The 27,754-nt window shown below is 52.1% G+C and overlaps 7 protein-coding genes across 7 annotated transcripts; 4 read left to right on the top strand and 3 right to left on the bottom strand.

Annotated features, from left to right (window-relative positions):
- Nucleotides 1–1,099: 1,099 nt before the first annotated feature.
- On the top strand, nucleotides 1,100–2,887 carry CTRU02_200716 (acyl-dehydrogenase family protein; the record flags this gene model as incomplete). The annotated part of the gene is made up of 4 exons (XM_036718723.1): nucleotides 1,100–1,918; nucleotides 2,033–2,309; nucleotides 2,373–2,481; nucleotides 2,551–2,887. The coding sequence occupies 4 exons, from the start codon at nucleotides 1,100–1,102 to the stop codon at nucleotides 2,885–2,887; spliced, it is 1,542 nt and encodes a 513-aa protein (XP_036589723.1).
- Nucleotides 2,888–4,100: 1,213 nt separating this feature from the next.
- On the bottom strand, nucleotides 4,101–4,663 carry CTRU02_200715 (zinc knuckle domain protein; the record flags this gene model as incomplete). Its single annotated transcript, XM_036718722.2, has 3 exons — nucleotides 4,101–4,249; nucleotides 4,302–4,446; nucleotides 4,505–4,663. The coding sequence occupies 3 exons, from the start codon at nucleotides 4,661–4,663 to the stop codon at nucleotides 4,101–4,103; spliced, it is 453 nt and encodes a 150-aa protein (XP_036589722.2).
- Nucleotides 4,664–10,345: 5,682 nt separating this feature from the next.
- On the top strand, nucleotides 10,346–12,527 carry CTRU02_200714 (DNA repair protein; the record flags this gene model as incomplete). Its single annotated transcript, XM_036718721.1, has 2 exons — nucleotides 10,346–10,433; nucleotides 10,492–12,527. 2 exons carry the CDS (start codon nucleotides 10,346–10,348, stop codon nucleotides 12,525–12,527), a joined length of 2,124 nt encoding a protein of 707 aa, XP_036589721.1.
- A 1,148-nt stretch (nucleotides 12,528–13,675) lies between these two features.
- Nucleotides 13,676–16,380, top strand: CTRU02_200713 (ubiquitin c-terminal hydrolase; the record flags this gene model as incomplete). Its single annotated transcript, XM_036718720.2, has 5 exons — nucleotides 13,676–14,005; nucleotides 14,059–14,937; nucleotides 14,986–15,092; nucleotides 15,146–15,308; nucleotides 15,358–16,380. The coding sequence occupies 5 exons, from the start codon at nucleotides 13,676–13,678 to the stop codon at nucleotides 16,378–16,380; spliced, it is 2,502 nt and encodes an 833-aa protein (XP_036589720.2).
- A 772-nt stretch (nucleotides 16,381–17,152) lies between these two features.
- On the top strand, nucleotides 17,153–17,798 carry CTRU02_200712 (uncharacterized protein; the record flags this gene model as incomplete). Its single annotated transcript, XM_036718719.1, has 2 exons — nucleotides 17,153–17,290; nucleotides 17,559–17,798. 2 exons carry the CDS (start codon nucleotides 17,153–17,155, stop codon nucleotides 17,796–17,798), a joined length of 378 nt encoding a protein of 125 aa, XP_036589719.1.
- A 601-nt stretch (nucleotides 17,799–18,399) lies between these two features.
- CTRU02_200711 (uncharacterized protein) lies at nucleotides 18,400–23,313 on the bottom strand (the record flags this gene model as incomplete). The annotated part of the gene is made up of 10 exons (XM_070203733.1): nucleotides 18,400–19,850; nucleotides 19,899–20,388; nucleotides 20,442–20,585; nucleotides 20,642–21,133; nucleotides 21,201–22,136; nucleotides 22,203–22,644; nucleotides 22,695–22,759; nucleotides 22,814–22,843; nucleotides 22,910–23,044; nucleotides 23,140–23,313. 10 exons carry the CDS (start codon nucleotides 23,311–23,313, stop codon nucleotides 18,400–18,402), a joined length of 4,359 nt encoding a protein of 1,452 aa, XP_070062315.1.
- A 2,809-nt stretch (nucleotides 23,314–26,122) lies between these two features.
- CTRU02_200710 (uncharacterized protein) lies at nucleotides 26,123–27,305 on the bottom strand (the record flags this gene model as incomplete). The annotated part of the gene is made up of 2 exons (XM_036718717.1): nucleotides 26,123–27,010; nucleotides 27,066–27,305. The coding sequence occupies 2 exons, from the start codon at nucleotides 27,303–27,305 to the stop codon at nucleotides 26,123–26,125; spliced, it is 1,128 nt and encodes a 375-aa protein (XP_036589717.1).
- Between the last annotated feature and the right edge of the window lie 449 nt (nucleotides 27,306–27,754).

Below are 27,754 nucleotides of genomic sequence, written 5' to 3'. Positions count from 1 at the left end.
CTGTCAAACAAGTGCCATAATCATTCAAGGTCAAATCAGGCGTATAAACCAGAATTAACCAGCGTGTTGGTACCAAGTTGCGATTCCTACACTTCAGCAATTTCCAGGTAAGTGGCTGACGATCTTGTTGGCAGACACCCTGATGGCTCTTTTCAAATTTTGTAGGCTCGATATGCCGATGGATCGCCGCAACGATTCGATACGCTACAACCTCGCTCTTCAGCCCGATGCAAGGCCATCCGATCGGTTCCCCCAAACACCCCTGAAGGCTCCAATGCTCATGGAAGAGGCTCTGCACCAAGAAGGGAAAGATGCTAGGCTGAAAGGGGATCTCCAGCCTCGGAACATATTAGGTAGTGTTCACGGGGGGGAATGATGCGCCCCTCTGCGGGGTAAATATTTCCCTTCTGTGGGGTGGAAGCTTCAACAGGGGCCGCCCCGTGTGGTTCGCAAACTACCTTACCAAATCTTTATGTTTTTTTATTTTTATTTTTATTTTTATTTTAAATGGGAACTCATGTATGCCATCAACTCTGCTCACGTCTTCCTTCTCAGGTGGGTTACCCAGTAATCTCGTCCGATTTTCCCATCTTTTTTCTGGAACCCCCAAATGGTTGATCAACAACACGTCAAAGCTTGACAACCACCCCCAGAAAGTCCAAAATTCCTCCCCAGACGCCGTCTCATTCCCCAGCCCCCCCTTGGCCAATCATGTTCACCCCGAAATCAGCACGTCCGCTAGAGCTCCTCCACACTCCACACAAGCCGAGGCTTACACGGCGCAACTTCCAGACATGGCTGGCTGCGGCCGTCTCCCCCGGCCGACGTCAACCGATGTTTCCCCCCCTTAAGCTAAAGCTACCTCAGCTCTTCGACTCAGTCTACCCCGACATGTGACACTCTGTCTTTCAAATCCCAAACACAGCGTTCGAAAATTGCTTCTTCTCCCATTTCCTCCTGCATCTTACACATTGACGCCATCTATCCTTTCCTTCTCGACGATTGATTCACCATCCTGTCGAGCGTTCCTTTTCCTGAGATCAAAGCCACTCAGATCAGCCACTTACCCCTCGTTTCAAAGAACAGGATACCGCCCATCATGGCTGCAAAGACTTACAGCCGCGACGAGGTCGCCAAGAACAACCACGATGAGTCTCTCTGGTGCATCATTGACTCCAAGGTCTATGACCTCACAGACTTCCTCGACGCCCATCCCGGCGGCGAATCTGTCCTGCGCCAAGTAGCCGGCCGTGATGCTACCACCGAATTCTACAACCTCCATCGTCAGGAGGTCCTCACAAAGTATGACAAGACCCTCGTCATCGGCACCGTAGCCAACGAGAAACCACAATTCACGGCTCAGCAGCCCGGCGAGCTGTCAGAAGTTCCCTACGCCGAGCCCGTCTGGCTCACCCCGCAGTTCAAGTCCCCTTACTACTCCTCCTCCCACCGCGCCTTCCAGCGCGCCATCCGCGAGTTTACGGACAAGTATGTGACTCCCGAGGCCATCGCATGCGAGGAGAGTGGCGAGTACATCTCCCAGGAGCTTATTGATCGCATGTCCAAGGCTGGCATCCTGCACATGCGCCTCGGGCCCGGTAAGCACCTGCATGGTGTCGAACTGTTGGGCGGTGCTGTCAAGGGCGAGGAGTTTGATTATTTCCACGATTTGATTCTTAGCCAGGAGCTTGCACGCACCAACTGCCGCGGTTTCCAGGACGGTAACATGGCGGGCCTTACCATCGGCCTGCCCGTCGTCCTCAACTTCGCCAACTCGGAAGCCCTCAGGAAGCGCATTTCCGATGAGGTTTTCAGCGGCAAAAAGAAGATTTGTCTAGCCATTACCGAGGCGTTTGCCGGCAGTGACGTCGCCGGACTGAGAACAACTGCTGTGAAGACGCCAGACGGCAAGCATTATGTGAGTCCCCACCCACCACCAACATCACCATCACCACCCCAACACCATCTTTTCCCCAAACCACACCTTCCGGATCGCCTCATGGGCTCTATATATTAATATTTACATGAATAGATCGTCAATGGAAGCAAAAAATGGATTACGAACGGTGTATTTTCTGATTATTTTGTCACCGGCGTTAAGACAGATAAGGGTCTTAGCGTGCTTCTTATAGAGCGAGGCGAAGGCGTCAGCACGAAGCCTATCAAGACATCTTACTCGCCCGCCGCCGGTACGACTTATATAACATTTGACAATGTCAAGGTGCCCGTTGAGAACCTGCTGGGGCAGGAGAACAAGGGTATCCATGTCATCTTAAGCAATTTCAACCATGAGCGGTGGACCATGGCTTGTAAGTCATCTAACATGCAGAAATAGGACAGGTTCTCAGAATAGATACTAACAGAGTGCCAAGGCGCCACTGTTCGCCAATGCAGAACCGTGGTTGAAGAGTCCATCAAGTGGGCGAACCAACGTCTCGTCTTCGGCAAGCGGCTTATTGACCAGCCCGTCATCCGCCAGAAGTAAGACCCCCAATTCTGTTCTCCCTCAAGTTTCCCCTATAAGCCGAGCTATTAACACGTCCATCACAGACTCGCAAAGATGATCGCCCTCACCGAAGCGAACCAGTCTTGGCTCGAGACCATTACCTTCCAGATGTGCAACATGCCCTACAAGGAACAGGCCAAGCACCTCGGAGGCCCCATCGGCCTGCTCAAGATGAGCTGCACCCGCGCCGCGCACGAGATCGCCGACGAGTCCGTCCAGATCTGGGGTGGCCGTGGCCTTACGCGCACGGGAATGGGCCGTGTCATTGAGATGTTCCACCGCACGTACAAGTTCGACGCCATCCTCGGCGGTGCGGAGGAGGTCCTGGGTGATTTGGGAGTCAGGCAGGCCATGAAGTTTATGCCCAAGTCGAGGTTATAAGCTGGTTTCTCTCTACTGTGTTAAGTGGAGGACCGCAACTGTATTGTAAAATGTCTGGGTAATTTTTCTTCCAAAAAGGTAGAGAAGCGAATCAATACAATTTCACTTCCCCCGTTATGTCAAGCAAGACCCGTCTCGAGCTTGAGCAGCGTTCGAATCAGTTTCTCCATATTCAAGTGCCTCGATTCAGCAGCCAGCCCACCCTCACCTCCCAGTCACGGCAAAGTTAAGGCGCCTACAAATGCTGACAGGGGGTACGAAAGCGGCATCGTAAGTTTGATACGACTGAAGGGACGTCTACCCGTTTGGGCGGGACCGCCGGCAATGGAACCCTGCCAAGCATCGACGCACATCAGAACTCTGTGGTCCACAACAGGCCAAGCGGGAGACATTTTCCAGCCCATGGGACGACATACGGAGAGCCCTCAAATCGGGTTTCAGGGCTGCAATGTCCATCAGGGATCAAGCACTGAACAGGCAGTACTCTCAATAATTTTTTTTTTTTTTTTTTTCACACAGACAACAAACGAGACGTCACTTCACTTCGCACACATACAAGCACAACAACAAAAAAGTCTGGCGTACGACGCAAACTTTCCATTTCCCTGCCCTAACAACAGCAGCGGCCGCCGAATACGACCCACACTGCCAAAAGGTCGCGGCAGACTGGGCTACTACATACGTCTGCCCAAAAAGCCTTTGACCCAAAGTCATCTATCAGAGGCCGAAAAGTGCTTTTCCGCCCAAGAGCCGCCTTTTCCCCCCTCTGCTCCTCCTCTCTCTCGACAAAATCCGGGAGGAGAGAGGAAAGGCAGCGCAAGCTTTGTCTTTCTTTGCTTCAGACTGCAATCGTCATCCAAACGATCCGACCAAACCCGCAAGATGCCGCGGATTTCGACGACCAATGCGAAAAGGTGTATCATGGTGCGTAAAGAGAAAAAGCCGTGATTTCATATGCCGTTTGTTCCGTTGTAAAACTTTTCCGCAGGCCGAGTTCCCAGAGTTTGCCGTGTGAACAATAGAGCAAGGAAGAAAAGAAAAAAAGAAAAAACAAAAATCCCAATGTACAAAGCATCCGCAATGCCAAGTTGATCGTAATTGTGAGCCGTGGTTTCGCCTCGAGGTCGTTGAATCGTTCTCCGTAACCCGAAAAACCGATCCTTGCCACCGAGGCAAGAAAAGTCGTCACCGATAATCCATCGCAATCGCAAGCTTAGTTGTTGGGGCACTGGGACTGGACGTGGCCGGGCTGCTGGCACTTGTAGCAGATCTTCTCGCCGCCGGATGACTCCTTAGGGCAGTCACGGGAGAAGTGACCGTTCTCGCCGCAGTTGTAGCACTTGGAGCCGTTGGTGCAGTCGCCTGAGAATGGTATAAGTCAAGGCTCCGAAGGAACGATTCAAGGAGGACTCACGAGACATGTGGCCGTAGCCACCGCAAGAGTAGCAGGTCTTCTGGCTGGCACCGCCGTAGCCGCCAGAGTTGTAACCGCCGAAGCCGCCGCCGTAGCCGCCGCCGGACTTGGGGCAGTTGCGGGCAATGTGGCCGACCTCACCGCACTGAACTCATGAGTTAGTATCACAGCGATGCCTGACGGCGTGGAAGAACTCTTCTAACCTTGTAGCACTCGGAGCTGGAGGCACCGCCACCACCACCAACGTTGCCGCCCTGGGGGCAGTCACGGCTGATGTGGCCGGCCTGGCCGCAGCGGTAGCAGGACTTGGTGTCCTTGGGGCCCTCGGGGCAGTCACGGCCTTGGAAGATGTTAGTCAACATTCGACAATTTTTCTCATCTCAAAGACTTACTCATGTGGCCCTCGTCTGAAGCAAGGAGTGTTAGTATCCTCTCCTTCATGTCCAGTCCAATTCGGACGCAGTTACTTACTTCCGCAGTTGTAGCTAGGACCAGTCAGTATTCAAGATATCAAGAGCGGGGGTGAAAGAGCATACCACTTAGCGGCGCCACGGTTGGGGCACTCGCGGGCCTAGAATTAGTCAGTACGTCGAACGATGGCGTGGTTACACACTCTCTCGAGGCATACCTGGTGACCGGCAGCACCGCCTAAATATCTCTGGTCAGACTCTTGCGCTTTATTTGGTCATGTAGTGAGTGAAGTAGGGAAGTGGAAAGGTGTCACTGGCACACCAGCTCATTGTCAGTAGGACGTCGTAGTAGTCTCCATGCGGGCTCTTGACGAATCTGTCCACGTAGACTTGGTGAAAGAACACAAACAGAGGGGATAGCTTCCAGCCGAGTCTTTCCAGCTAGCCAAGCCATTGTTCCCAAAGCTCGCCTTCAGTGGCTAAGTCAACTGAAGGGAGGCAGCTGGAAATCGTCACAATACACAATCCATTAGGTACATGAGACAGGAGAAATGGTTCCAGAGAGGCGCTGCATGAACTGCCACCGGTAACTGTTTGCAATGACAGACGTTGGAAGCGGTGAAAATCCGGTGAACCAATGACATCAAGACGACAGGACATGGTATCGGATAGTCCCGAATGCCAAAAGCCACTCGGACAGCCATACAATAGGGTGGAGGGTGTGAAAAATAACACACACATAAGTGGCGGATTTGGCTAGGGGTTCTGAGAAGGGGGAAAAAATGAAATCAGGGTAACTCACAGGTGAAGCAGGTGCGGGCCTGAGGAGCAGCGGATCCCTGGAAGTCCATGGTTGGTGTTGTTGACAGGTGAGTTATTGTATTGATTGATCTGAGAGAAAAATAGTCAGAACAACGGCGGGTTGTGTTGTAGTGAGAAAATGAGTGGCAGCAGGAATTAAGCCAAGCCTTAGTGAGAGATGGGAGATCGGGTAGGCGAAAGGTTTGTAGCGCTGTGATGAGGTCGTGGTGGGGGGGCGGTGGCAAGTGGCATGTGTGCGCGGGCGATGTGGGGAAACTTGGAGATGGGAATTTAAGTGTATTTCTGCTGCTGGACTGGCTATCGTTCAGGCGCAGGAGGGCAGAAGCGTCGATGATGTTCGGTTTGAGGCGACGGTAGTAATAACCATTGGCCGTGGCGAGGACGACAAAGACAGGCAGAAAAAGACAGGAAACTGTACTCACAAGGCAAATCGAGTCGAAATCTCTGCTCGAAGGGAAGGAGGGGTCGCGTAAAAGTTGCAAGGTTTGTTTGCGATGGAGGTTGTTTGTGGGAAGAAGGGGGAAGGAAGCGGTGGTTTGCGGAAGGGAATGGTCTTTTCAGTGAATTTTTCGATGTCCACCGCCTTACCTTGGTGTGGAGCCGGAGCAAAAATGGCCTGTAGCGTCCAATCAACGATGCAAGAGGCTTTTCGAGGAATAGCCTGTCGCAGTACTTAGCCCGGTAGCAGTGGCACTTGGTACTGCGGTATACGGTATTACTAGGTAGAGGCGAACAGTAATAAGGGTGAAGGGTGAAGGTAAGGGCGAGGGAGGATGCATGAGAAGGAGGGCGAGGTGTCTAGCCCTTGCTGTTTCTGTCGCCTGCCTTCCCTATGGTACCCTTACCTAGTCATAGACAAGCAACTTACTTTTGTTTTTTTGTGTGTTTTTGCCTTCTCTCCTTTTGGTTCGCTCTCTTCACAGGAGAAGGTCTGGCCAGTACATGCAGCTTGCTTCTTTGACACGGATGCCACTCCTGACAACTATCAGTTTCCCCAGCTTAACTTGTCCTGCTCTGGTCTGGGTTGACTTGACTTTGGAGCTGGTGGCTGGACTTGGCTGGGCTAGACTGATGTGACTACTTCAAGAAGAGAGCAGGGTGAGATACCCAGTATGTGCCTCTAATTCAATATTGAGCCGATGAATGAGATTATGTGCCGTGCTACTGGTTTCCCTCAGACCTCTCAGACCACGAGCCGGCTGCACGAAACAGGCAAGAGCAGCCTTCAGTTACTTTGGGGTATATAAGTGCCACAGCTTATTTTGTGCGGTGCCGGAAACAACCTGGATTCGGCTAGGGGTTCTGTTCACAAACTAACTCAACAGAAGGCGATCTTCTGCATCGGTACCCAAAGCAAAGGAAGGTTCGTCAAAGTTGAGATGACCTGGGACGAAGCTTGCCTAGCCTCCCAGACTGAGATCCTCCGTTAGGACGGATAAGACGGGAGGGGGGAAAATTGACCAGGCTTTGCTTTGGATACATGCAAAACCCACAGGAAATGGCAATGTGGTTTTGTGCCCTGCTAAACTCCAGGGACATGAACTTAAAGGCAGCTAACTTAGGATTCCAAAATGATCAGACCTGGGCTAACAGCATGGGCCAAGCCATGGAACTTCTGATTATTTTCGTTGTTGTTACATTTTCCCATTTCTGTGGCCCCTAGATTTTTTCCCCTCCCCCTCTCGAATTTTTATTTTTTTTCCATGGAAAAAAATACTGAGCCTTCACCATGTTGGGCAAACTGGGGTCCCTTGCGCAAGGTACTAATTTAAATCGCCGAAAGGTTGGTAGGTGGCACCGTGGCAGGCCAGACACTGTGAAATGTGACGCCCCAGCTTCGCTAAACCCATTTCCATCCCTACGGGGGGCTACGAGGGGTCCGTCCCTTGCATCCCTCCCTGTCGAAAGGCCCCTCATCACAGGCTGAATGTATGCAAGCTCTGATAAGTCTGTCACAAGCCTTTACAGGAGCCCCTCACCTGGTGACCTGAACGATAGACCGAGTAAGCCAGTCATTTTCCCATCCAAGGAGATAGATCAAGTTCGAAAAGTCCACTGCGCAGAGTTTATAAAACAGGAGAAATCTTCAAAGGTGAAGAGAAACGAGACTGGTAAATTGAAGGCTAGAAAGATTATGGGTTGGACGGGGTTGAGGATGGTCAGAGCTAAGCTGATACTTGACTGTCGGTTTGCCCCTCCATCATGCAGGAAATCTCTTTCTTTTCCCTGACCACCAACTATAGCTCACACTGTGTAAGTGACTCCATGTCTCAATGTGAACCTGAGGTATCTCCATCCAGTTGCCCACCTTGCCGCGCATTCATTCGCCGTGGTCTCGGCTTGCACATTTTGCTGCCCGTGGTCCCGGTCCGGTCACTGTTGGTGGTGCTTCGGTGGGATAGCACCTACCTCTAAGTGGCCCTGCCTCAAAGATAGATCAAGAGTGGGATGAGCTGCTGAAGAAAAACTCTACCACATGCCTTCAAATCAAGGATGAAATGGTATTTTTCTTCCTTTTTTTCTTTTCGACGGATAATGTAAAGTTTTCCCTTAGCCGTCGTTTCTCACACACATTTAACGCGCGTTCAAACGTTCACTCACAGACCCCGGATAGCATTACGGACGCCTTGCTTCATACAGCTTTGGACCGAGGCTTGGACGGCCCCTCCAGATCGGCACCCACCCCCATGTATGGTTTTTTTTTTTTTTTTGGGCGTCGGCTCCGTATTTTTCAACCTCCTTCCTGCCTGGAAACCAATCCGCGATATCTCACTGGAGGAATAAACGCACGCATGCTATGAGTTTCACATCATCCATTCAGGCCTCGCATGCACCCAAATGAGCCACGCCATTTAGTCGGGCTCCGTCCAAGGATTGGTTCGTTCCATCGAGATGCAGCTTCCACCCGGGCAGATCTGCCGTGCTCAATCTCGGCCACTCTTCCATTTTCAGGTTGGTAGTAAGCTTTTAGCAGTAAACCACACCAGACGAACCCGGTCATGGCCTTGAGAAGTGAGAAGCCATCAGTCCGCACAGTGTCCTGCACATCTATGCATAAACATTTGGAAACCAGGCTGGGCTATTTTTTCTCCAATGTTTTATGTTACAAGCGTACTGCAGCAGTTGTTGGCCGTCAACGACGTTTAAATCACATCCTCGTTGCTCTCGTTAGTCAGTCAGCCCACTATCCCACAGAGATGCACGGGTAAAATGGCTCTTGTGCCATTTACCTGTCCCTTCAGTTGCAGGGGAGGTAGGTCTTGTATACTGGGTTTGCCGTCCCATCTTGCAACCACGCATCGTTCTGTTGACTCCTTTGTCAATGCAAATGTGGAATCAAGGTTTACACTTGTATAATTGTTGAAATACCAGAAAACTTCGCAGGGCGCACATCGAAGCTGCCTGGCATTTACAATGCAATTGAACGGGTCGCTGAGCAATGTAATTGATGTGCAACGTCTATGAAGATTATGCTGGCCACCTTGAGGCCGCAGGTGCCAGTCCAAGGCGCATTTGAACGGCATGTAACCACATACCGCTGCAATCAAGGTGCATTAGAAGCCACTGGTTTTGGGGCACTGGTTTTGGGGAATGCGACAAGAACCAAGAGCAGATAACAGCAAAAAAAAAAAAAGAGTCCGTATTGGCCAGTTAGGAGAACCACCCTGGTTTCTTCTAGGCGAATAAGTCGTCTAAAGGCATCACATCGGTCTGTATTGATAGGTCACGTCTTCCACCAGGGGGGGGGGGGGGGGGGGGGGGGGGATGAAGAAGGAGAAAAGAAATGAGCTGTGTGCACCAAATACTAGTCACTGCAGCGGGGACGCCTTCATGAAGCCAATCGGCTATTCGGAAAAGGATGCCTTCCACATGCAGAATACTTCTCGAAGCTTGGCTCCAATTCAAAGAACCACCTAGGTGTCCTTCGCAAAGACGGCACGAAATGCCCGGCCAAACCCAATCGTAAATGTGTATTCTTGCCTAACCCCTCACCGAGCTTCATAACGCGCGAGATCTGTCCTCGCGTTTCGTGGGATGCTATCTATTTGATTGCCATTAGTGCCGCATTGAATACAGCAATCCTAAGAAAGCTTGTTATTGAATGGAATAACATTGAATGGTTGAGAGTGGTCATTGTATTGGTGTTGTTGATCTACGTACGTCGGATGACAGCGTTGCTCGCACTAGATGTATCCAATGCCACCAGACCAGTGAAGATGTCCTTTTGGCATGTCAACCATAACAGTAATGTACCCGGAATATTGAACGTAACATAGCTGCCGGGTCGGAAGACTGCGGTCCGTGGCGACTCGGGCGTTTGGCCTACAGAGCAGAGAGTCTTCACTTGAGGTAGTCAAGGAACCCACTCAATCAAAGGCAACTCAACTGTTCTTATTGGATGGTATCGGCATGTATCGATATTAAGGCCCCTCCATTTCTCTACATTAGCCACTGCGAAAGTGGTTCGCAGGTGTCGAGGATAAGCAACATGTCGATGTCAAGAATGGACCCTACAGACCACAGATTTCAAAGGTTAACTGCGACATTCCGATACATGTCTTGCTCAATTCCGTTTGGATTGTCTTCGTGTCTGAGAATAACCACTCGAGAGAAGCTGTGGTTCGTTTGTCCCTTCTTGGATACAGTTTCCAAATACAGTGTACACTGTATAAGTTGCACGTGACCAAGCGCCACCATGACGCGCCCTCCCTGTCACGCGTGAGTAACACGTGAAGTTGGATGAACGAGCACCGTTGATTATATTGCATCGATATTCGGCTTCTATGCTTTAGTCGAGCGCTGCTAGCCATCATGGAGAGCTTCTCTTCAGAGAGCAGGTATGCCGTACAAAATGCTTTCAATGCGCTGCGCGAAACTATCGGCAGAGAGCTCGAGAACGGTATGTAGAAATCAACATTGACGTCATGATACTTTATGATACTAGCTGTACAAAACAGAGATTGAAAAGAGATTGAAACAAGATGGCCAGTCGCATGAATTCCTAATCGAGGAGCTTGAAATTCTAAGAACTCGCACGGAAGAGGTGGACCGTCTAGAGGAGGAGAATCGAAGACTGAGGTCAAAACTGTTGCAATTCCACCAACAAAATCGAGTCACGGAATCACCAAGGGAAACTCCTCGTCCACGTGCTCTTATGCACGATCAAGCCACCAACACAGAACCGAAAACGACCGACTCTTCTGACAATGGAGGCGACCTGGAACAGGTCTTGCGCGAGAGCCACAAGCTTCACCGGCGATACAACGCATTAGACAAGAACTTTAAACTCTTGAAAGAAGAATTCCAGAAGAGAAGGGAAGAAAACAAGCGATGGGAAGAGTATGCGGCCAGCTTGGAGGCGAAGATCAAGAGAATCGAAGACAGACACGGGCAGTCAATCGATCCCACACATGCAACCCAGTCCGCATCAAAACCTAGCAGGCCTCGCCTTGCTGCCACTTCAAGCTTTTCTTCTGACCCCGGAGCTGAACCTCGCCTGGCGGTTACAGCAGCCGAAGTCCCAGCAGAAGAACATATTAAGCCGCGGACCGCACCAGCTCATAGCGATCAGACTCGAGATTTGTCCACTGTAGATTCAACCGAAGGAGAAACAACGGAAGGCAGTAATGATGTCGAGATGCCTGTTCTCCCACCTTTGAGGCAGCCCACCAATCCAGCTCCTGAAATTCACATCAAGCCCGAATTATCTTCTGATGGCCCGGTATTCGTTTCCGAGCGGCATGTTGGTAAGAGGAAGCGCCATGATGACTTAGCTACGAACGAACCTGGACGACGCAAAGTCAAGGTTGAGAGCCCTAAGGCTGCTATGGCTGGCTTGCCTTCTACGCAACTGCAACAAGAGAGCATGGATCTGGATGAAGTTGGCCAAAGACTTAACACCCCCAGAAAGAACAGACATTTGGATGCCGAACGAGCAAAAACCACCGAACCGGTGTTTGTCAGACCTGATGTCATCAGCACACCGACAACAAGGTCGTTCGACAATCCTGCGGTCTTAACGCCTGTGAATCCCAATGCGCGAACCGTGCGCCCGTGTGAGAGGAAGATCGTGGAAAAGCCAACTAAGAAGGGACTTGCCGCAGATATAGGAACTCTCGCCGAGGATGGTCTCGCTTACAAGAAGCCGGGCCGCGGAGAGCTTGTCGAAGGGCAGTTCCGCACCCCTCAACCTGCTGGTCGTTTGAGAGCACTTCTGAACGTACCATCTCCAGAACAGGCGCCTGCCATAGTGCGGTCAGCACCTCGACTCCGAGATACGAATACGTTGGAGGACGATGGATCTCTGTTCCCCGAGCGACGCAGCCTTCCATTCAACAAAGACCGTAGGGACAAGTCAAGAGACACGACATCAAATCAAAAAGAAACTCATGAGACCGTCGGGCCTACACCAACGCGTAACCTGGCTAGAAACCGGGCAGCTGTTGGTGCCCCTCTGGCGTCATCAAAGCCAGCTCTACGATCGAGACCTGTAGCCTCCTTGCGTCTAGATGACTTCAAAATCAATCCCAAATTCAACGGTGGGTCTGATTATGCATATTCGGAAGTGGTACGGGGCAAAGACGACCGGGCTTGCTTGCCAGGTTGTACGGACATGAACTGTTGCGGTAAACATTTCCGTGCCATGGCTCTGGCTCAGAAGAATAATGCCGACCGCACCCCAGCATCCGACAACAAGCTTTTCGAGGATTATCTTGGAGATAGAATAAGCACAGTTTGGGGAATGTCCAAGGCGGAAAAGGAGGAGCTATGGGTGGAAGCCAAAACTTGGCAGCTCGCCAACGAGCTGGGCAAGCATCGCCACCGATACGCTCGGCGGTCCTCTCCTCCAGGATTCTGGAATACAGACTTCCCCAGTACACAAGAGGTGGAAGCCGAGAAGGCCGAAGCAGAAAAGCGGGAAAAACAAATGATCCTAGAAAGACACCGGGAGGCTATTAGGGGAGGAGGTCGCTGGGTGTTCAGGGATGAATGACTGTGGTTTTTCGGCAACATCTCCTTTATTATAGCGCTCAAGGTTTGCTTCAGGAGCTGACTCTTCATGAATGATCTGTCAAACATTTTTAGCGGTAGCATATCCAAAAATAAAAAACGAAGCAATAACTGCAAATTTTAGGATATCCTGTGCTAGCTTGCCTGAGCTCTTCCATGAAGCTCTGAGGTCTTGCCAACTAATTGTATAAGAGTGGGGCCGGTTTCGGGCAAATTACGGAAGTAGGGGCCCATGATCTATGTGCGGGGATCAACTTAAGGTCTGTGCACGAGGCTTTCGGCTCAGGCAATAATCGCATTGCGCCAACAAAGCCCGGAGCCCGCAGGCTGCTAGCTCCAGTTCAACCTTTCCCTCCAGCGCGCTGCTTAATTTTTTGTGTCATCTTCAAGGCGGGAGTAACTGCACTTGCTGCTCCAACAGCTACCGCTCCGTTCCGGTCGTCGCAGATTCACCGTTGCCGCCTCCTTTGGCGGCTTTCCCTTTCGCCAGCGTATTTAATACCTCCCCCAGCGACATCCTCTGCCCTGTTCCACATTTGAGTCAGGGTACTCGTGTACTTTTCCGGCCCCGCGAACGTCAACCCGAAAAGAGGAGGCGACACACGACCACCCCAGGGTTTGACGGCTTCTTTTTCTGGCCTTGCGCAACCCACACGATTCACACCGCGGGACCTAATCGAAAGACAACGATCCTCGAACCCCACCGAGCCCGTCGACGCCTTTGCTGCGAACGCGCCGACGACCGCCTCGAAGAAAGTCGCAGAGTCAAAGGGCAGTGATAGTTCCAGCCGTGGACGATCACTGCAAATACACGACTCCCAAGCCGGCAGGATGAACAATCGTCATCTGCCGGCTGGGCAAGCCATGCCGGGGGGTGGTGGGCCGGGAGCTGGTGGTGTTGATATGGGTGGCGGGCCCGGAGGGGGCAATAGACGGAGGATGCAGCAACAGCCAACCTATGCGCAATACCAACAATACCAGCACATGCCGATGTATCCGACCAACTACATGAACCCCTACGCCACGGCGCCGTACTATCACCAGCTGCCTCATCAGTATCAGAACGGCGGAATGCCCTCTGGTTATATGCACTACCAGCAACAGCAGCCGTACGTCCGGTCGCCACAGGCGATGCCGCCATATGTCCCCATGGCCGGCGTGAGCGTTCCCCAGCCGTACTCTCAACCACCTCAACCATCACCTGCTCTGTCGACTCCCTACCAGCCGCCTCCCGCTCCTGCTGCCATGCCTGTTCAATCGCCTCCGCCGCCTCAGCCCCAGCCTGTAAACCATACTCCAGAGCCTCCTGTCGTGACGCCAGTCGCCGAGCCCTTTCAGCCTGCGGTGGAATCCTTCAAGCCGGTGGCAGAGCCTTTCCAGCCTTCAGCACCTGCTTCGCAAACTCCTCAGACCCCCCAGAGCCCAGACCTTCCTAAAGAGACCAAGGCATTCCGGCCACCTGTAAGTACACTGACCATAACAGATCTTCGTATACAGTCGCTTATAAATCATAGCTTCCTTGGACGCCACCTACGCAAGGACCCTTCCCGAAGAGAGCGCCCAAGTCAAGACGGAGGAGAAGGTTGCTAAGCACAAACGCGCAAAACATCACGTTACCGGTGGGCCAGGGCGCCGCGGATCAGGTTGAGTCAACCGAATCTGAGAAAGCAGCCGTGAAAGAAGTGAGCAAGCAAATGGAGGAAACTGCGTCGAAGATTGCTTCCAAGAAATCTGTTGTATGGAACCCCAAGGACGCCGACTCTGAAACTGCCACTTTGAGAGCAGAGTCAACGGCCTCTGAGACTCCTAAGGAGAGTGACAGATCGGCTACTATTGTCTCAAACTCAGGCAGCCCGAAGGTCGCCGTTGTCAAGGAAAACGCGAGGCCTACGACTAGTAGCTCTAGCACTTCTCGACCTGCCGCCCCCGTCGTTCCTGTTGTCCCAGTTATTCCTAAGAACAGCCCCAAGGAGACAAAGTCAGCGAGTATCAATAAGCCAGAAGAGACGAAGCAGCCTGCTTCCCTTGAGCAGCCCACGGAAGTCTCTTCGACGGCAGATGCCGCTGACTCTGAGCAAAAAGTCGACGCCCAGCCTGCAGCCCCTGTCAAGGCTGCACCCAAGACCTGGAGTGGGCTATTCTCTGCCGCGGCCGCTGCTGCTGCCCCCAAGGTCCAGCCCAACGTCAATGGTCCTACTGCTTCACTGCCAGTCAATGGTACAGCTGCAAATGGAGATGGGGCGGTGAATGGCAGCGCATCCAATTTCTCTGCTGGAAACGCGAATTCTTTGGCTGCTGCTATCCAGGACTTCCGCGCCGGCAGCCTTTCCAAGTTCCAGTTCATTGAGCCTAGAGGCTTGATTAACACCGGAAACATGTGTTACATGAATTCAGTGAGTCTGCCCAACATTCGTATAAATAGTATTACTAACCACCCCTAGGTTTTGCAAGTTCTTCTCTTCTGCGTACCATTTTATGACTTCCTGGACCAGGTTAGCAAGAGGGCCGTTCACAAGTTCAAGAGCGAGACGCCCGTAATTGATGCTATGTAAGTGATTCTTTGTAAGTAGCAGGCATACCTGGAAACTGACCCACTGCTAGGATCATGTTCATGAAGGAGTTCCGTGTTATTGACTCAACAGACTCTGTTGAAAAGCTGCGCAAGAAGCTGAAGAATGAGCAGCTGGAGCAATATGGCGAGTCTTTCATCCCGGAGTTTGTCTACAAGGCCATCCAGCCTCTTCCGGCCTTCGCCAATATGAGAGTATGTGAATCGTTGCCGTATTTCCGGTTTTAAAGCTAACATTGCATAGCGAGGACACCAACAAGATGCTCAGGAGTTTCTCGGCCTGGTCTTAAACGCTATCGACGAGGAGTGTGCGCAGGTTATGTCTTCCAGCGGCTCGATCAATGGAGCTGCCGACATTCGGCCTACGTCTGCCGCTAGCACCGCGGAGTCCAACGACGGGGCGGATGGTTGGTTCGAAGTTGGCTCCAGACAGCGGGCCGTCGAGACTCGTTCTTCTGGAGCAAGCCAAACGACTCCCATTACTCGATTGTTCAGTGGACAGTATCGGTCAGAACTTCGTCGCCCCGGCGTCAAGGATTCAGTTACCACAGAGCCGTTCCAATCTCTCCAGCTGGACATCGGCGCCCCGTACATTAACAATGTTGTCGATGCGATTAAGGGGCTGACGGTACCTGAGAGGCTTCAAGGCGATGCCACTCCCATGACCAAGCAAACTCTAATTGAGACACTCCCCCCTATTCTTATCCTCCACCTCAAGCGGTTCAAATTTGACACAGAGGGAACTACCAAGATCGGCAAAAAGGTCGGTTATCCGCTTGAACTACAGCTCCCACCGGAGGTCCTCTCGAAGAGACGTCGCAATGCTCTCGTTGCGGAGGGTGCGGGCATTCCCAAGTATAAGTTGATCGGCGTCGTCTACCACCACGGCAAGCAAGCCAACGGTGGCCATTACACAGTTGATGTGAGACGACAAGACGAAAATGAGTGGATTCGACTGGATGATACTGTCATCCGTCGGGTTCGCAGCGAGGACGTCGCCGAAGCTGGTGCCGAAGAGGATGTGAAAGATACTTCTCGCCAAGGACCTTCATCGCGGGATACGTCTACTAACCGATTCGGTGCTATGAATGACGAGGACGAGGGTGATGGCTGGAAAGAGGTTGCGAAGGGCGGAGACAAGGGCGAGAAAAAATGGAGTGCTATTGCAAACGGTAATGGCGTCGGTTCCGCGTCCAAGGGCAAGCCCATCAAAAACAACATCAAGGACAATAAGGTCGCCTATCTGCTATTCTACCAGCGCGTCTGAACAGGAAAAGATGGAGGGCTTGAAGGTCAAATTCTCGAATAGAAGCCGGGACAGCGGCAAAGGTGCGTGAATGACGCGTGCGGGGATGGGTATGAAGGGAAAAACAAAAGGCGGCGCTACGACTTGATGAGAGACAGCGGCAGCCCAGGCGTCAGAGATTGGAAGTCTTATGGGCACAATTAACACAGAGATGAAGGGGGAACTGCTACAAACGGTACCGCATATTCTCGATCTAATTTGACTACATCCTGCGGTCTGGTTAAAAGAGTTCACCATCCCCCAGACAAGAAGAAGACGGAGGAAAGGAAAAGGGAAAAGTTAACGAACCATCTGCTTGTGGGGAGGTTTTATGATCTATCGGCGGTTTAAATAGGAGTGGGAGGAAGGGTGAGTAAGTAGTACGGGAAGGCTCTGTGATGCGAGCCCCAATTGGCGAGGGATGACTGGAAGGACGGACGGGATGGGAGAGTGAATCAATGATAGGACATGGACCAAGAATGTCCCCGTAAAAGAACAAAAAGCCGTTGACGAAGTCCTATATTGTTGCATTTCAAAGTGAGACGAGTCTTGAGACCGGTAGACGTTGTTTGTAAGCCGGGGGCCTGTACTTTCTCATCCGAGGAGAAAGTGGGGTTGCATATGAGGTTCGACCACACACACACACAAACCTCTCAAACGCAGCTTGAGCAGAAGACGTAAATAAAACTCATTCTGACCTCCGACAAATTGAACCATAGTAGTTTCTAGATATACAACGCAGCCATCAGCGAACATGCCAGCCCCGTCTATTCTCCCTCGTTACCTCTACAAAATCGTCCCTGAGGCACCGCCGTCCCCGCTGCCCACTGAGTATCCTCTCTCCGATCTGGACCGCAATGACGGCTTCATTCACCTGAGCACGGCCGAGCAGGTATTCATACCCCCCACCCCCTTTTTCTCCCCATTCTTCTTCTTCGCCTTCACGAGAGCCTACGTTCATTCTTCAAATCGATTTTCTGATTTCTCTTTCATCACCCGCCGTGTTCCTTCGTCTCACTCAACATGCTCATTCCCCTACATCTGTCTCTCAATCGCCTCTTTCGTCCTACGTCTTCCCCTGTAGAAACACTAAAAACAACTCTCTGCATTACATGAATCCCAAGGCGGTAGAAGAAAGTTTACTGATACAGCCGGAACAGGTCCTCGGGACAGCAGACCGCTTCTTCGCGGCCTCAAACACCCTCTACTTGCTCAAGCTCCCCTACGCATCTCTCGAGAAGGGCATCCAGTGGGACGATCTCCCATCGGGCGACGGCTGCTTCCCGCACCTGTACGGGCGCAACTTTGGCGCCGCCGACATTGAGGAATCGCGGGGCTTCACGAGGGGCGAGGGCCAGGTCTGGAGTGAGCTTCTCAAGGGCGATGCGTGGCTTGCTTAAGAAAGCCGCGGACGGTGACTTGGCCATGAAAGCGCGGCCAATGTTTCACAAATATATCAAACGCCCAACGATAGGTTTACTTACATGTTGGAGAAATTTGGAAATAAAAAAAAAGTAGGAGGCGCAGAAACAGGCAGCGATAAAGCCACCAAGACATGCAATTGCTTGCTATATAATGATTTCTATGCGCTCCTTTGTCGCCGAAAGGCAACCTTGACGAGATAAAAGTCCCATCCAGAAGCTCTCTCAAGGCACGTGGAATGCGTACTACGTCGCCCTTCTCCACATGATCATGCCAGCCTCGTCTCGTTTCAAAATGTGCAACGTAAAAGAAGTAAAAGAATGATTATCTCCCACTTGTCTTTCCGACCCAGTCCAACCCCTCCCCTTCCTTTCCCAATCCTCTTCCACCAACTTGGAAAAAAAAAAAAAAAGTAATTGTCGTATGCCAAAGACTTTAGGAAAGCCACCATTCCCTAGAAAAATGTGTTTCTCAACCTCGTGAAGAGTTAAACCTCACATGCAAAAGGACAAAGAAGAATTCAGCCGGCTGGCTGTAATGATTTTTCGAGGGGTTTTTTTTTTTTTTGGGTAAAAATTTTCATGGCCATTTAACGTCGGAACTAGGGGCCCTGCGTCGTTTTCCGCCGGCACTTGTTGAGGGGGCTGGCGATGCAGCGGGTGCGGAAACGGCTGACGGATTTCTGCTGAAGTTTTCCTTGTTCGACATTGAACTCTCTGGTCTCACCAAGGGAGGCTGTCCGGATGAACTAGAGCTGGTAGGCCGCGCAAAGGATTGTCGAGTGAGTCGGCTCCTACTCGCTGATGGGCCATTAGGCATGCCCGCAGACGTATCACCACTCACGCGTCTGGGAAGCATCATGGCGCCGTCTCTGCTCCTTGGACGATAAAGGATAGCCTCCCGCTCCTGCACAGCCGTCCGGCGTGGGCTAGCCGCAACTTCAATGAACGCGGCATTAGATCCAGACGCCATTTGAGATAGCCGAGGGTGACGTGAGTGAGATTGCGTGGGCGTAACTGGCATCGACATGGCTGAATGCAGCCCAGGAGGTGTATATGAAGACTTGCGTCTAGGCCCGGACCCTGAACGTCGGGAGGATACCGAGCCAGATGAGCCCTTCCTGTCTGAAGGCATATCGTAAAGCTCGCTCTCGTTGTTTGCCTTGACCAACTCCGACGCGAGGTTGCGCACCAGCACGGCAGAGTCCTTCTCCGCCAGCGTTTGAATAGCATCGAAAAGGGACCGCACTTGCTTGATGTTTAGAGAACTGCTGCCGTTGCCCATGCCGAGCATCTCTGGATCGCATGCGTCCATGATGTTGCGAACAAGACGGAGGAGGTTGAGTCTGACGACGGCCTTCTTGTGTCCAAGTCTCTGGCCAATACCGGCAAACATCTCAGGTTTCGCTAGCGAGCCGGCGATCGAGGGGCTCAATCGCAGGAGCTTCAGCAGAGGCTCCAAGAGGTTGGCGTCAAAAGAGTTTAGTTTATTTGTGTGAAAGCAGGCGACAATTGCGTCTGTGAACTTCCCGTCAAGAAGATGGCTTTCAACCTTTGCTGTTTCTTCCTGAAGCCATATGAAGATGGCATCCAGGGCTGTGACCTGCCAGTATTGGTCCGCCAGGAGGGATACGTAAAAGTCCAGGCCCTTGTTTTGCCACAGGTATCTGCGGCCCTTGCTTCCTGAATGAGCCATATCGCAGAGGATTGGTAGGGCAAACTCCTTTGGCGGACGGTCGGTCTGCATAATCTTCATCAAGAGGGGGATTATACCGCCAACGGCGGCGTCTTCCTGTCGCTCCTTGCTCAGGCGGCACAGGTTGAAAAGAGTGTTCAAGACCTGGTTAGAGATCTCTCGGAAGTGGCTGTGTCCCTTCTTCATGCTGTAGCTGAGAACATCAATGAGGAAATCAATAGCATCAGCTGTATGGAGTGTTTCAATCGTTGTAGACAGCATCGACAGGTTCTTGATGAACTTGAGCATCGTGATTTGGTGGTTGGGTGTCATGCGTCGCAAATCTTTCAAAACGCCTATTTCACATTAGCAAGACATCACTGTAGAATCAAGTATAGCCTTACTCTTCAACACCTGACGATCGGCCACAACCTCTTTTACGTAGTTCTCGGCCTGTGAAAAGAGGTAAAAGATGTTGACAATTCGGCCCTCGATGAGCTCAGAGAGCTCGTCTTCGCCTTCCTCATCGAGAACTCTATGAAGTACCAGTGCCAGTGGGTATAAAATCTTGCTTCTGGAGAAGATTCTGCAAAAGTCGTTCTTCGGAGTAGGTCCTTGGAGCTCAAACACGTTCCAAATGCCGTTGACGCCAATCAAGACCAAGTCCCGTGCATCGTCAAAGTCTTCGTCCAAAAACTCGACCAAAACGTTGAGTCCGCCAGCACTAACAAACATCTGCAATGTCAATGTCGACGTCTGGTACATCTGGCGGACGAAAGCAGCGGCTTCCAGTCTAATCTCGTTTGAATACTGGCGAGCCGAGAACTTGGTGATGATTGGAATGCCGCCAACAAAGCACAAGTTCTCCTGAATCTCGACGTCGTCCAGAATGATCTAGACTCGCATTAGCAGACTGCAAGACAGCGTATTGTGGACAGGTAACATACAGTGTTGACGACTTTTAAGAGCGCCAGAATCATTTGCTGTTTGCTCTTGACCGTGCAAGGCTCGAGAATCTCCAAAATAGGTAACAAGCCGTGAGCGCTAAGAATTAGATCCTTAACGTCACCGTTCTCCCATAGCAGCGTGAACTACAATCCTCGTTAGCGACTGGCTTTTGGGGTGGACGGGCTTTGGATAGCCTTACTAGGTCTTCGGACAGTTCACAGAGCCTCTCCTCCCCTTCGGTCGTCTTCAGAGACCGAACCAGCTCTTCAACCTTCTCCGCAAGACGCGCGTGTCTATCCCTGGCGATGTTCGCCTCTAGGTCCATCTCATCCCAGCCTGGGTCCATGGAAGCAAAGGGGTCGTCCTCATCTTCATCGTCTCCAAGCCATGAGTTGTTCGAGAGTTTTGAAAGCAGCATGAGGCCACCATCCTCCGAGCCTCTATCACTCTCTTCTCTTTCTGTCACCGCATCCTCAGGACCAAAAATATCCGAAAAGTCCTCGTCACCCTCATCCTCGGCAAATTTTTGAATCTCAATGGAGGACCGGCTTCTTCGCATGGGACGATCCGGCAGCACAGATGGGCGCAGCTTCTGACCGGTCGGCCTTCTTGAGCTTCCTACCAACGGTGATTGTGTCGAGCGGGGCAAGCTTGTAAGATCAGAAGGATGGAAAAGTTGAGGTGAGTCCACCTGCTGTTTCCTGTTAGCTTGCGCGCAGGGAACAATCACAATCTAAATAATAATAATAAAAAAATACCTTCTTAACAAAGGGGTTCAGCTTGTTGTCGCTGAATACAACATCATTATCAAAGAACAGGTCTGAGTAGTCGTCTACGTTTGGCTCTCGGTACGCAAAGTCAGGAGGAGCAGGGATCTCGAACTTGCTATGGCCTAGCTGCGGTTTGCTTGGAGACTTGGGACGAGACGAATTTCTAGAGTGTTTCCGGGGGCTAGGCTTCGGCGGAGATTGCAGCTTTATCGGCTCTACATATTTGTCGCTCTTCTTACGGGGTGTGGGACGAAGGGTCTGCTCCTGGTAGTCGATATCGTTAAACCGTGGCCCCTTGATAGTCATAAGCTCCCCTTCAAAGTCGTCATCATAGCTCTCAGAATCGTTGCGAGAATCCGTAATTGATGCAAAGGCCTTGAGTTTATCAGCAGACAGCAAACCTCCAAAATTGTCTTGAGGTTTCAGATGGGGCAGTTGCAGGGCACTTGGTGAGATAGCTGTGGCGAAGTCATTATCCCAGTTGTCATCATCTAGTCGCAAGTCAATATGCGTCCCCCGTTTAACCACCCGGGGAAGACGATAAAGCTCACCTGCAAGCTCGGGGGACCTGAAGGCTTCAGGTGTTCGTCTCGGTTTTGCGAGGGCTAACGGACCCTTCGGCTGTATCATTAGGCTCGGACGCAGCGGTTCGTTGGCGTTGAATCTAGACCCAGGATGTCCTTGCAGCCCGGGAACTCCACTGTCAGAACCAGTGGACGCCCTGAGCGAGGTCTCGGAGGACTTGAGGGCTTTGTTCCACTGCTTTACTTCCTCCACAGCTTGACTGAAATTGGCCGGCGCCTTAGATACGGGCGCATCGCTTCTTCGGCACCCGATAATCCATGCGTGCCGTAAAAGCTTTCTTGCCGTGACTCTGAGATTTGGATCTTTCTGGAAGCATTGCATCAAGAAGTCTCGCGCAGCCTAACAAAGGAAAAAAAGTCAGAAAATGAGCTGACTGAGCAGTTTGGAAGGTAGGGAGGGGCTAACCGGAGAGATACCCTCGGGTAATGGCGGATGATCATCGTTGACAATAGCAAATAGCGCGGGCATGGCCGCGAGGTTGTGATACGGAGGTTTGCCCTGAAGTAACTCAATTACTGTGCATCCCACACTCCAAATATCAGACGCAGGACTGGCACCGGAAAGCTGGATGATTTCAGGTGCCATCCAATAAGGTGTGCCAACGACCTGGGCTTCCTTGTCTTGTCCACCAGCGAGGGTGCTCGTGGAAACTCCGAAGTCCGCGAGCTTGACCGTCCCATCTTTGGTGGTAAGGATATTGGCGCCTTTGATGTCCCGATGAATGACTCCCTGGTCATGGAGATACTGCAGGCCTTGCAAGACCTGGGTCATGTAGACACCAACCAGATTTTCGGGAAACTTGCCATAAGACTTGCAAATCGAATGAAGAGAGCCATTTTCACAATACCTGCGCCTGGTGTCAGCCATGTCCGGGGTGGAATGAGGGGCTTAACCTACTCAAGTATAATGTTGAGACAGTCAGCCGACTTTACAAAACCAATGTACTTGACAATATTGTCATGCTAGGCGAATTGTCAGTCCAAGCGCCACATATTGCTTCCATCAAGAACACATACATGTAAGTTCTTTAAAAGATCAATCTCGGACTAGAAAAGGTCAATCTCTACAAGCCACTTTCTGGCAAAAAATCCCCGGATGGAAAATAACTGTACCTCGATCATGCGAAGCTCGCTCTTTGGCAGATCAGCAAGTTTGATCTGCTTGACAGCAACGGCCTCGCCCGTCCCCCAATTGAAGGCCTTGTAAACGGAACCAAAAGCTCCCTTTCCGAGGCACTCTCCCAACCGCTATAGCGTGATAATCGTCAGCCATATGGTCCCACAGCAGCTGTCTTTCCCTAGCGAGCCCAACAAATGGGACGCCACTGGTCAAGTATACGCACATAGTCCTTCAATCCTGGATCTTGCAACGCGGAGCTCTCTCTGGGGCCCTGCTTCTCCTTCCTAGGTGTGCCTGGGCCCCTCTCACGCGAGGCGACCACGGCTGCCCTGCCGTTTACATGGTACTGGCGCTCAACAGATGAGGAGGCCGACAAGGGCGGCGACGGGTTGGGCATGGCCGGCGGATGGGCAGCCCCGTGCGAGACCAAGCCTCTCTCTTGCAATCGGTATCAAGGTTCCGACCAAAGGCCCACGGTAGGCGGAGGGAGTTCCGAGAAAAATATCGGGTCCTCCGGCTCGAAGAATATGGAGGTTCGTGCCGCGGTCTCAGCGGCAGCGATTACGGCTTGGGTAGGAGGGCGCGCTGCACATTGCCCAAGCAGGACGGCATGCCAGTCGGTAGATGGAAAGGCAATTCGGGTCTTTTTTGTATTACTAGTTTTCGGTCGTTCGGTTTCGTCACAGCAATTTCGTCCAATTCATGGAAATATCGGTGGGCGTTCGGCGGCGAGGAAAAAGAAACCAGGTCGAGTCGAATGGAGTCGAGCTTCTGCAGACCCAAATCTCCAGATATTGACACAGAGGTGAAATACACGCACAATGTGGTAGTTGCAATGGCCAGCCAACATAAACAGCCCCTCTCTTGGTCTCTTCAAAACAAGTGTACAGGGGTAAGAACTCGGCAATCTCTGTCGTTTCTCTCGTTTCACGTTATGTGGTCGTCAACGTCGTTCGGTATGGTGGGCAGGTGGCGGTGGAGGGGTTCTTTAGGTCAGTTCAGTTTCCAGGTAAACGAGCGGAACGGGGTGGGTGGTGGTTTGTTGGTTCGACCCGAAAGAAAAAAAAAAAAAAAAAGTCACGACGGAAAGGAAATAATATTTGGAGGGTAAATGCGCCCGGGCCAGAAAGCGAGAAGAGAGAGAGAACAGACAAGAGACTCTATGCCTGACTTGACTGACAGGACTGGACGAAAGAGTCGCTGCTGACGCGAGAAAACGAGATTTGACTGGGCTGAACTGGCAATGAACTCCAAGGCCCTTCGCTGTAAAAATGTCACAATTGGGACCTGGGCAGCAATGGGAATGCTGCGCTAGAACCACTGGTCGGCGCTTGTGCCACTCTTTGCGCTTACCGCATCACTATCACACCCACTACGCTACTGGGGCCCCCCGGTACACACAGCCTTGGGCCTTGGGCTCAGCTCAGCCGATCGGTGCAGTCGCAGTGGGATGGCAGGCCCTAAAAAACCGTCGATTGGCCCGTTGGGCGTCTATACTCGGGCCCTCAGGCTCTTGACTATGCCGGGATGGCCGTAAGAGGGGCGAGCGGGGCAGCGGTCTCAATCCTTCCAGGGCATCCCCTTCCAAGGCCACCATGTGGTTTCCCCATTTCATGATTAGGACCTTGACACTTTTTAGTGAGCATATACGCTAGCCAGAAGCCAGGCACACACACTAGAGGTTCTCGCAGGATGCTCCCGCACCGGCTCGAGGGCATCCGCTAAAGTCTTCCGACCTGAACTGGAAACAAAAGAACAGACATTCATCGTCATTCGGCCGCTACCAAGCTGCCAAGGGCAGCACTCACGGTCTTTCGGTCACAGGGCTCAGATTGTTGATAGACATTGTGAATTGAGTACAATGACAGATATATCTGCCTACGTAGTATGTTGACCTTGCCCACACACACGTTCCATCTCCATTAGTCCTTCCCCAGACTTTCCTTTCCATCTTGGGACTTGGCTCGGACACAGGCACAAAAACCAGCAAGTCACGTCTAACTCGAACGCCCATCTTGAACAATCCATCTTCATGACTTCAACGTCAGATTCTGGCAAGTAAGCACTAGATCGGTCTCCATTAACAGGAGTCAGCAGCGGTCTAATCGGCGACCAGGAGCTCCCGTTGCTCAGGTTGCATGGTGACAATGTGTCTCGTCTAAAGAGGTCAACAAACCCTCCCCTGCTGGTGAGTACCTACCCCTACCTCAGCTTCCCTTCCCCCCATGTTCAAGCTGGGCCACCGATTGACCCTCTCATTACGTCTGTTCGACTCCCGACGGAACTGAACAAGGGGAGGAGACACTAAGGCTGGCGCCCATTTGCGAATGATCAGCGCGTCAAAAACAGAGCCTAGCACCCAGGTTATGACATGTGAGGGGCGGCCAGCCTGGCGACCTGCATCAACCTAAAGGACGATGGGAACGTCTGCTTTGAGCTAAGAGATGGAAAGTCATTGGTACGACACACTCTGTTAGCATAGCATGTCTTCCTAAAATGCTACTATATGGCTTGCCTCATCCGACGCACACTGACATCCGCCCTAGAACAAATGCATAGAAAAATACGAAGTATTATAGCATACTTTCGCAACTCACATTCCTCAGTGCCTTCTAATTTGGCTTCGGCCCACACCACCTCCCGATTTGGCTGGCAGAAGACGCATGGAATACAGAGACCAAGACATTGAGCTTGGGCTCGAACCTCTTCAGAAGCTTGCCAGGTCTCACTGTCTCACTGAGACACTCGACAAGTACCACACACATCTGTACATTACCGGTTGATCACGTTTTAATATTGGCATGCCCGGCATTACGGATCAAAACAATGAACAGGTTAACTGTCTATTAGACGGAGAACGGCCGACGGCCGCCTCATACTTTCATTCTTTCGTGAAACCTCCAATTCCCCGCCCTAATGAACACCTTGCGCAGGCTGATCCCAGGCCACTGCATGAAAGTCCTCTCTCAAACGGCCCACGAGACTCTTCTCGCTAAACATATACACGTATTATACAGGCCAGCTATGCCGCCCCAAAGCACCGGCAACTCCGTCATATCTGAGTCTGACCCTTTCCCGCTCCGATCTTTTATGTTAAAAGCGATGCGCCCATATAGGACTTTTAATCCGCCAGACGCTTTTTGTTGGTTGGACCAAGTGTTTAACCTGATTTGAATCCGGAAATCGTATGTAGCCCCTTTTTCTATTCAAGATTCATCCGGTAAGGTCCTGCTCAGTCCTGCACCCGCCCACCATTCATCAGGAATGTCTTCCCTTCGAGCAAGGTTGCGCATAATCATCTGCATGCCATGTAGTGCGTTGTCGTTCGGTGTGTGATTATGGCTGGATGATGCCAAATCGACATCGGTATCCCCTTGGCCAGGAGCGCCGCCGAGCTCCTCGCTTGAGTCTCTTACATCCAGAAACTCTGGTAGGGGGGTGGGATCACGCGTTGCGATCCGGTAATGTCGTGCAAGCTCGAGACGTCGGCGGTGCCGCATTTCCTGGTCATCGCGACCGGCGAATGGCCTATCCGCCCTTACAAAGGATATCCTACTCGGGTCATTGGCGTCTAGGTCAGCCACAAATCTCCGGTGTCGCGAAGGATAATTCATAGTCCAATGCTCCGGCCAGCCTCTGCCCATGTGGGGGTCTTCCTGTACATCACTGTCTGAGTTTTCGTGCCCAGACTCGCAGGGCTGCTCAAGCGGCTCTTCGGCCATTTCAGGTTCAGTGAGGGATGTTCGAGATGATGCAGCGGCGCTCTGGGATTGAGATGCAGAGGCTGAGGCTGATGCTGAAGCCGATGCAAATGAGGAGCCAGCACTAGGGGGTTGCGGGTCCGGCGTCAGCGTGGTAAGAAGAGTATCCCACACGCCATCTTCATCAGGACTAAGGCTCCTATTCCGATCACCTAGGCCGTCTGCAATTGGGTTCTCGCCCATATGCCCAAGTGGACGCAGTCGGCGCGCACCTCGAGTTAAGGCTGATGGGCGATGAGGCCGCGAATCGTTGCGCGATGTTCGGCCGGACAATCTAGCCGAGCTCGAGTGCTCGGGGCTGCGATCAAAACGAGCAGCCACGGGCGGTGCAGGCTATATTGATCATTAACATCCTTAACACTCGCAACACTCGAGTGAGGCAACTTACCATAGACATGCGAGCGAGCTGAGCGCGATGCCGCCTGCGCTCCGTCGAGAAATCGTACGAACCAACACCATCGTCATAAGAGCGTGCAATTTCCTCCCACATGGAGCGGCCTTCCTCGCCAGCGGCAGCCGGAGGGCTAGGGTTTCTACGAGACGGTTGAGGAATGTTCTCCAGAACCCAGCGTTCGCCAAACAGAGATATTAATCTGGCCTCACCAGCATCAACGCCGCGACTGCGCATCTCGCGTAGAGCCTCGCGCAGCTCGTTGGTTTCAGCGGACGGCGTTGGACGGTCTGCGTCGCTAGGCGGGGTTGTCCGTGGGGGTGGCACGCCATATGCCTCGGGGGGCGGGGGATTTCCCGACTCGATCCATGGATAACGAGGGCGTGGAATCGGGTCCGGGCCGGGGGTCGGAAAGTTGTCGCGAAGCAAAGCAGCACGTCGACGAAAGGGACGGGAGTCCAGGTTACGGCGGGCGCGACGAATGGAAGAGCGAGCCTGGCGCGAAGCTGCCGACTTGTCGCCGATTTTGGATGGAAGATCGGACTCGACAGGAGCGACGAATAGTCTGTAAATGCGAAGGTGATGAGATTAGCGGGGGGTGCGAGTGTGGGATGAGATAAGATCGCCAGGAGATGCGACGTTGATTGGAGTGTGACTCGGCATCGACGAAATCGAGGCGGTCATTA

This window comes from Colletotrichum truncatum, assembly GCF_014235925.2.
Source record: "Colletotrichum truncatum strain CMES1059 chromosome Unknown Contig_0001, whole genome shotgun sequence".
Classification (NCBI taxonomy): Eukaryota; Fungi; Ascomycota; class Sordariomycetes; order Glomerellales; family Glomerellaceae; genus Colletotrichum; species Colletotrichum truncatum.
The sequence above is the reverse complement of the archived record's forward strand: the minus strand, read 5'-3'. Positions and strand labels throughout refer to the sequence as shown.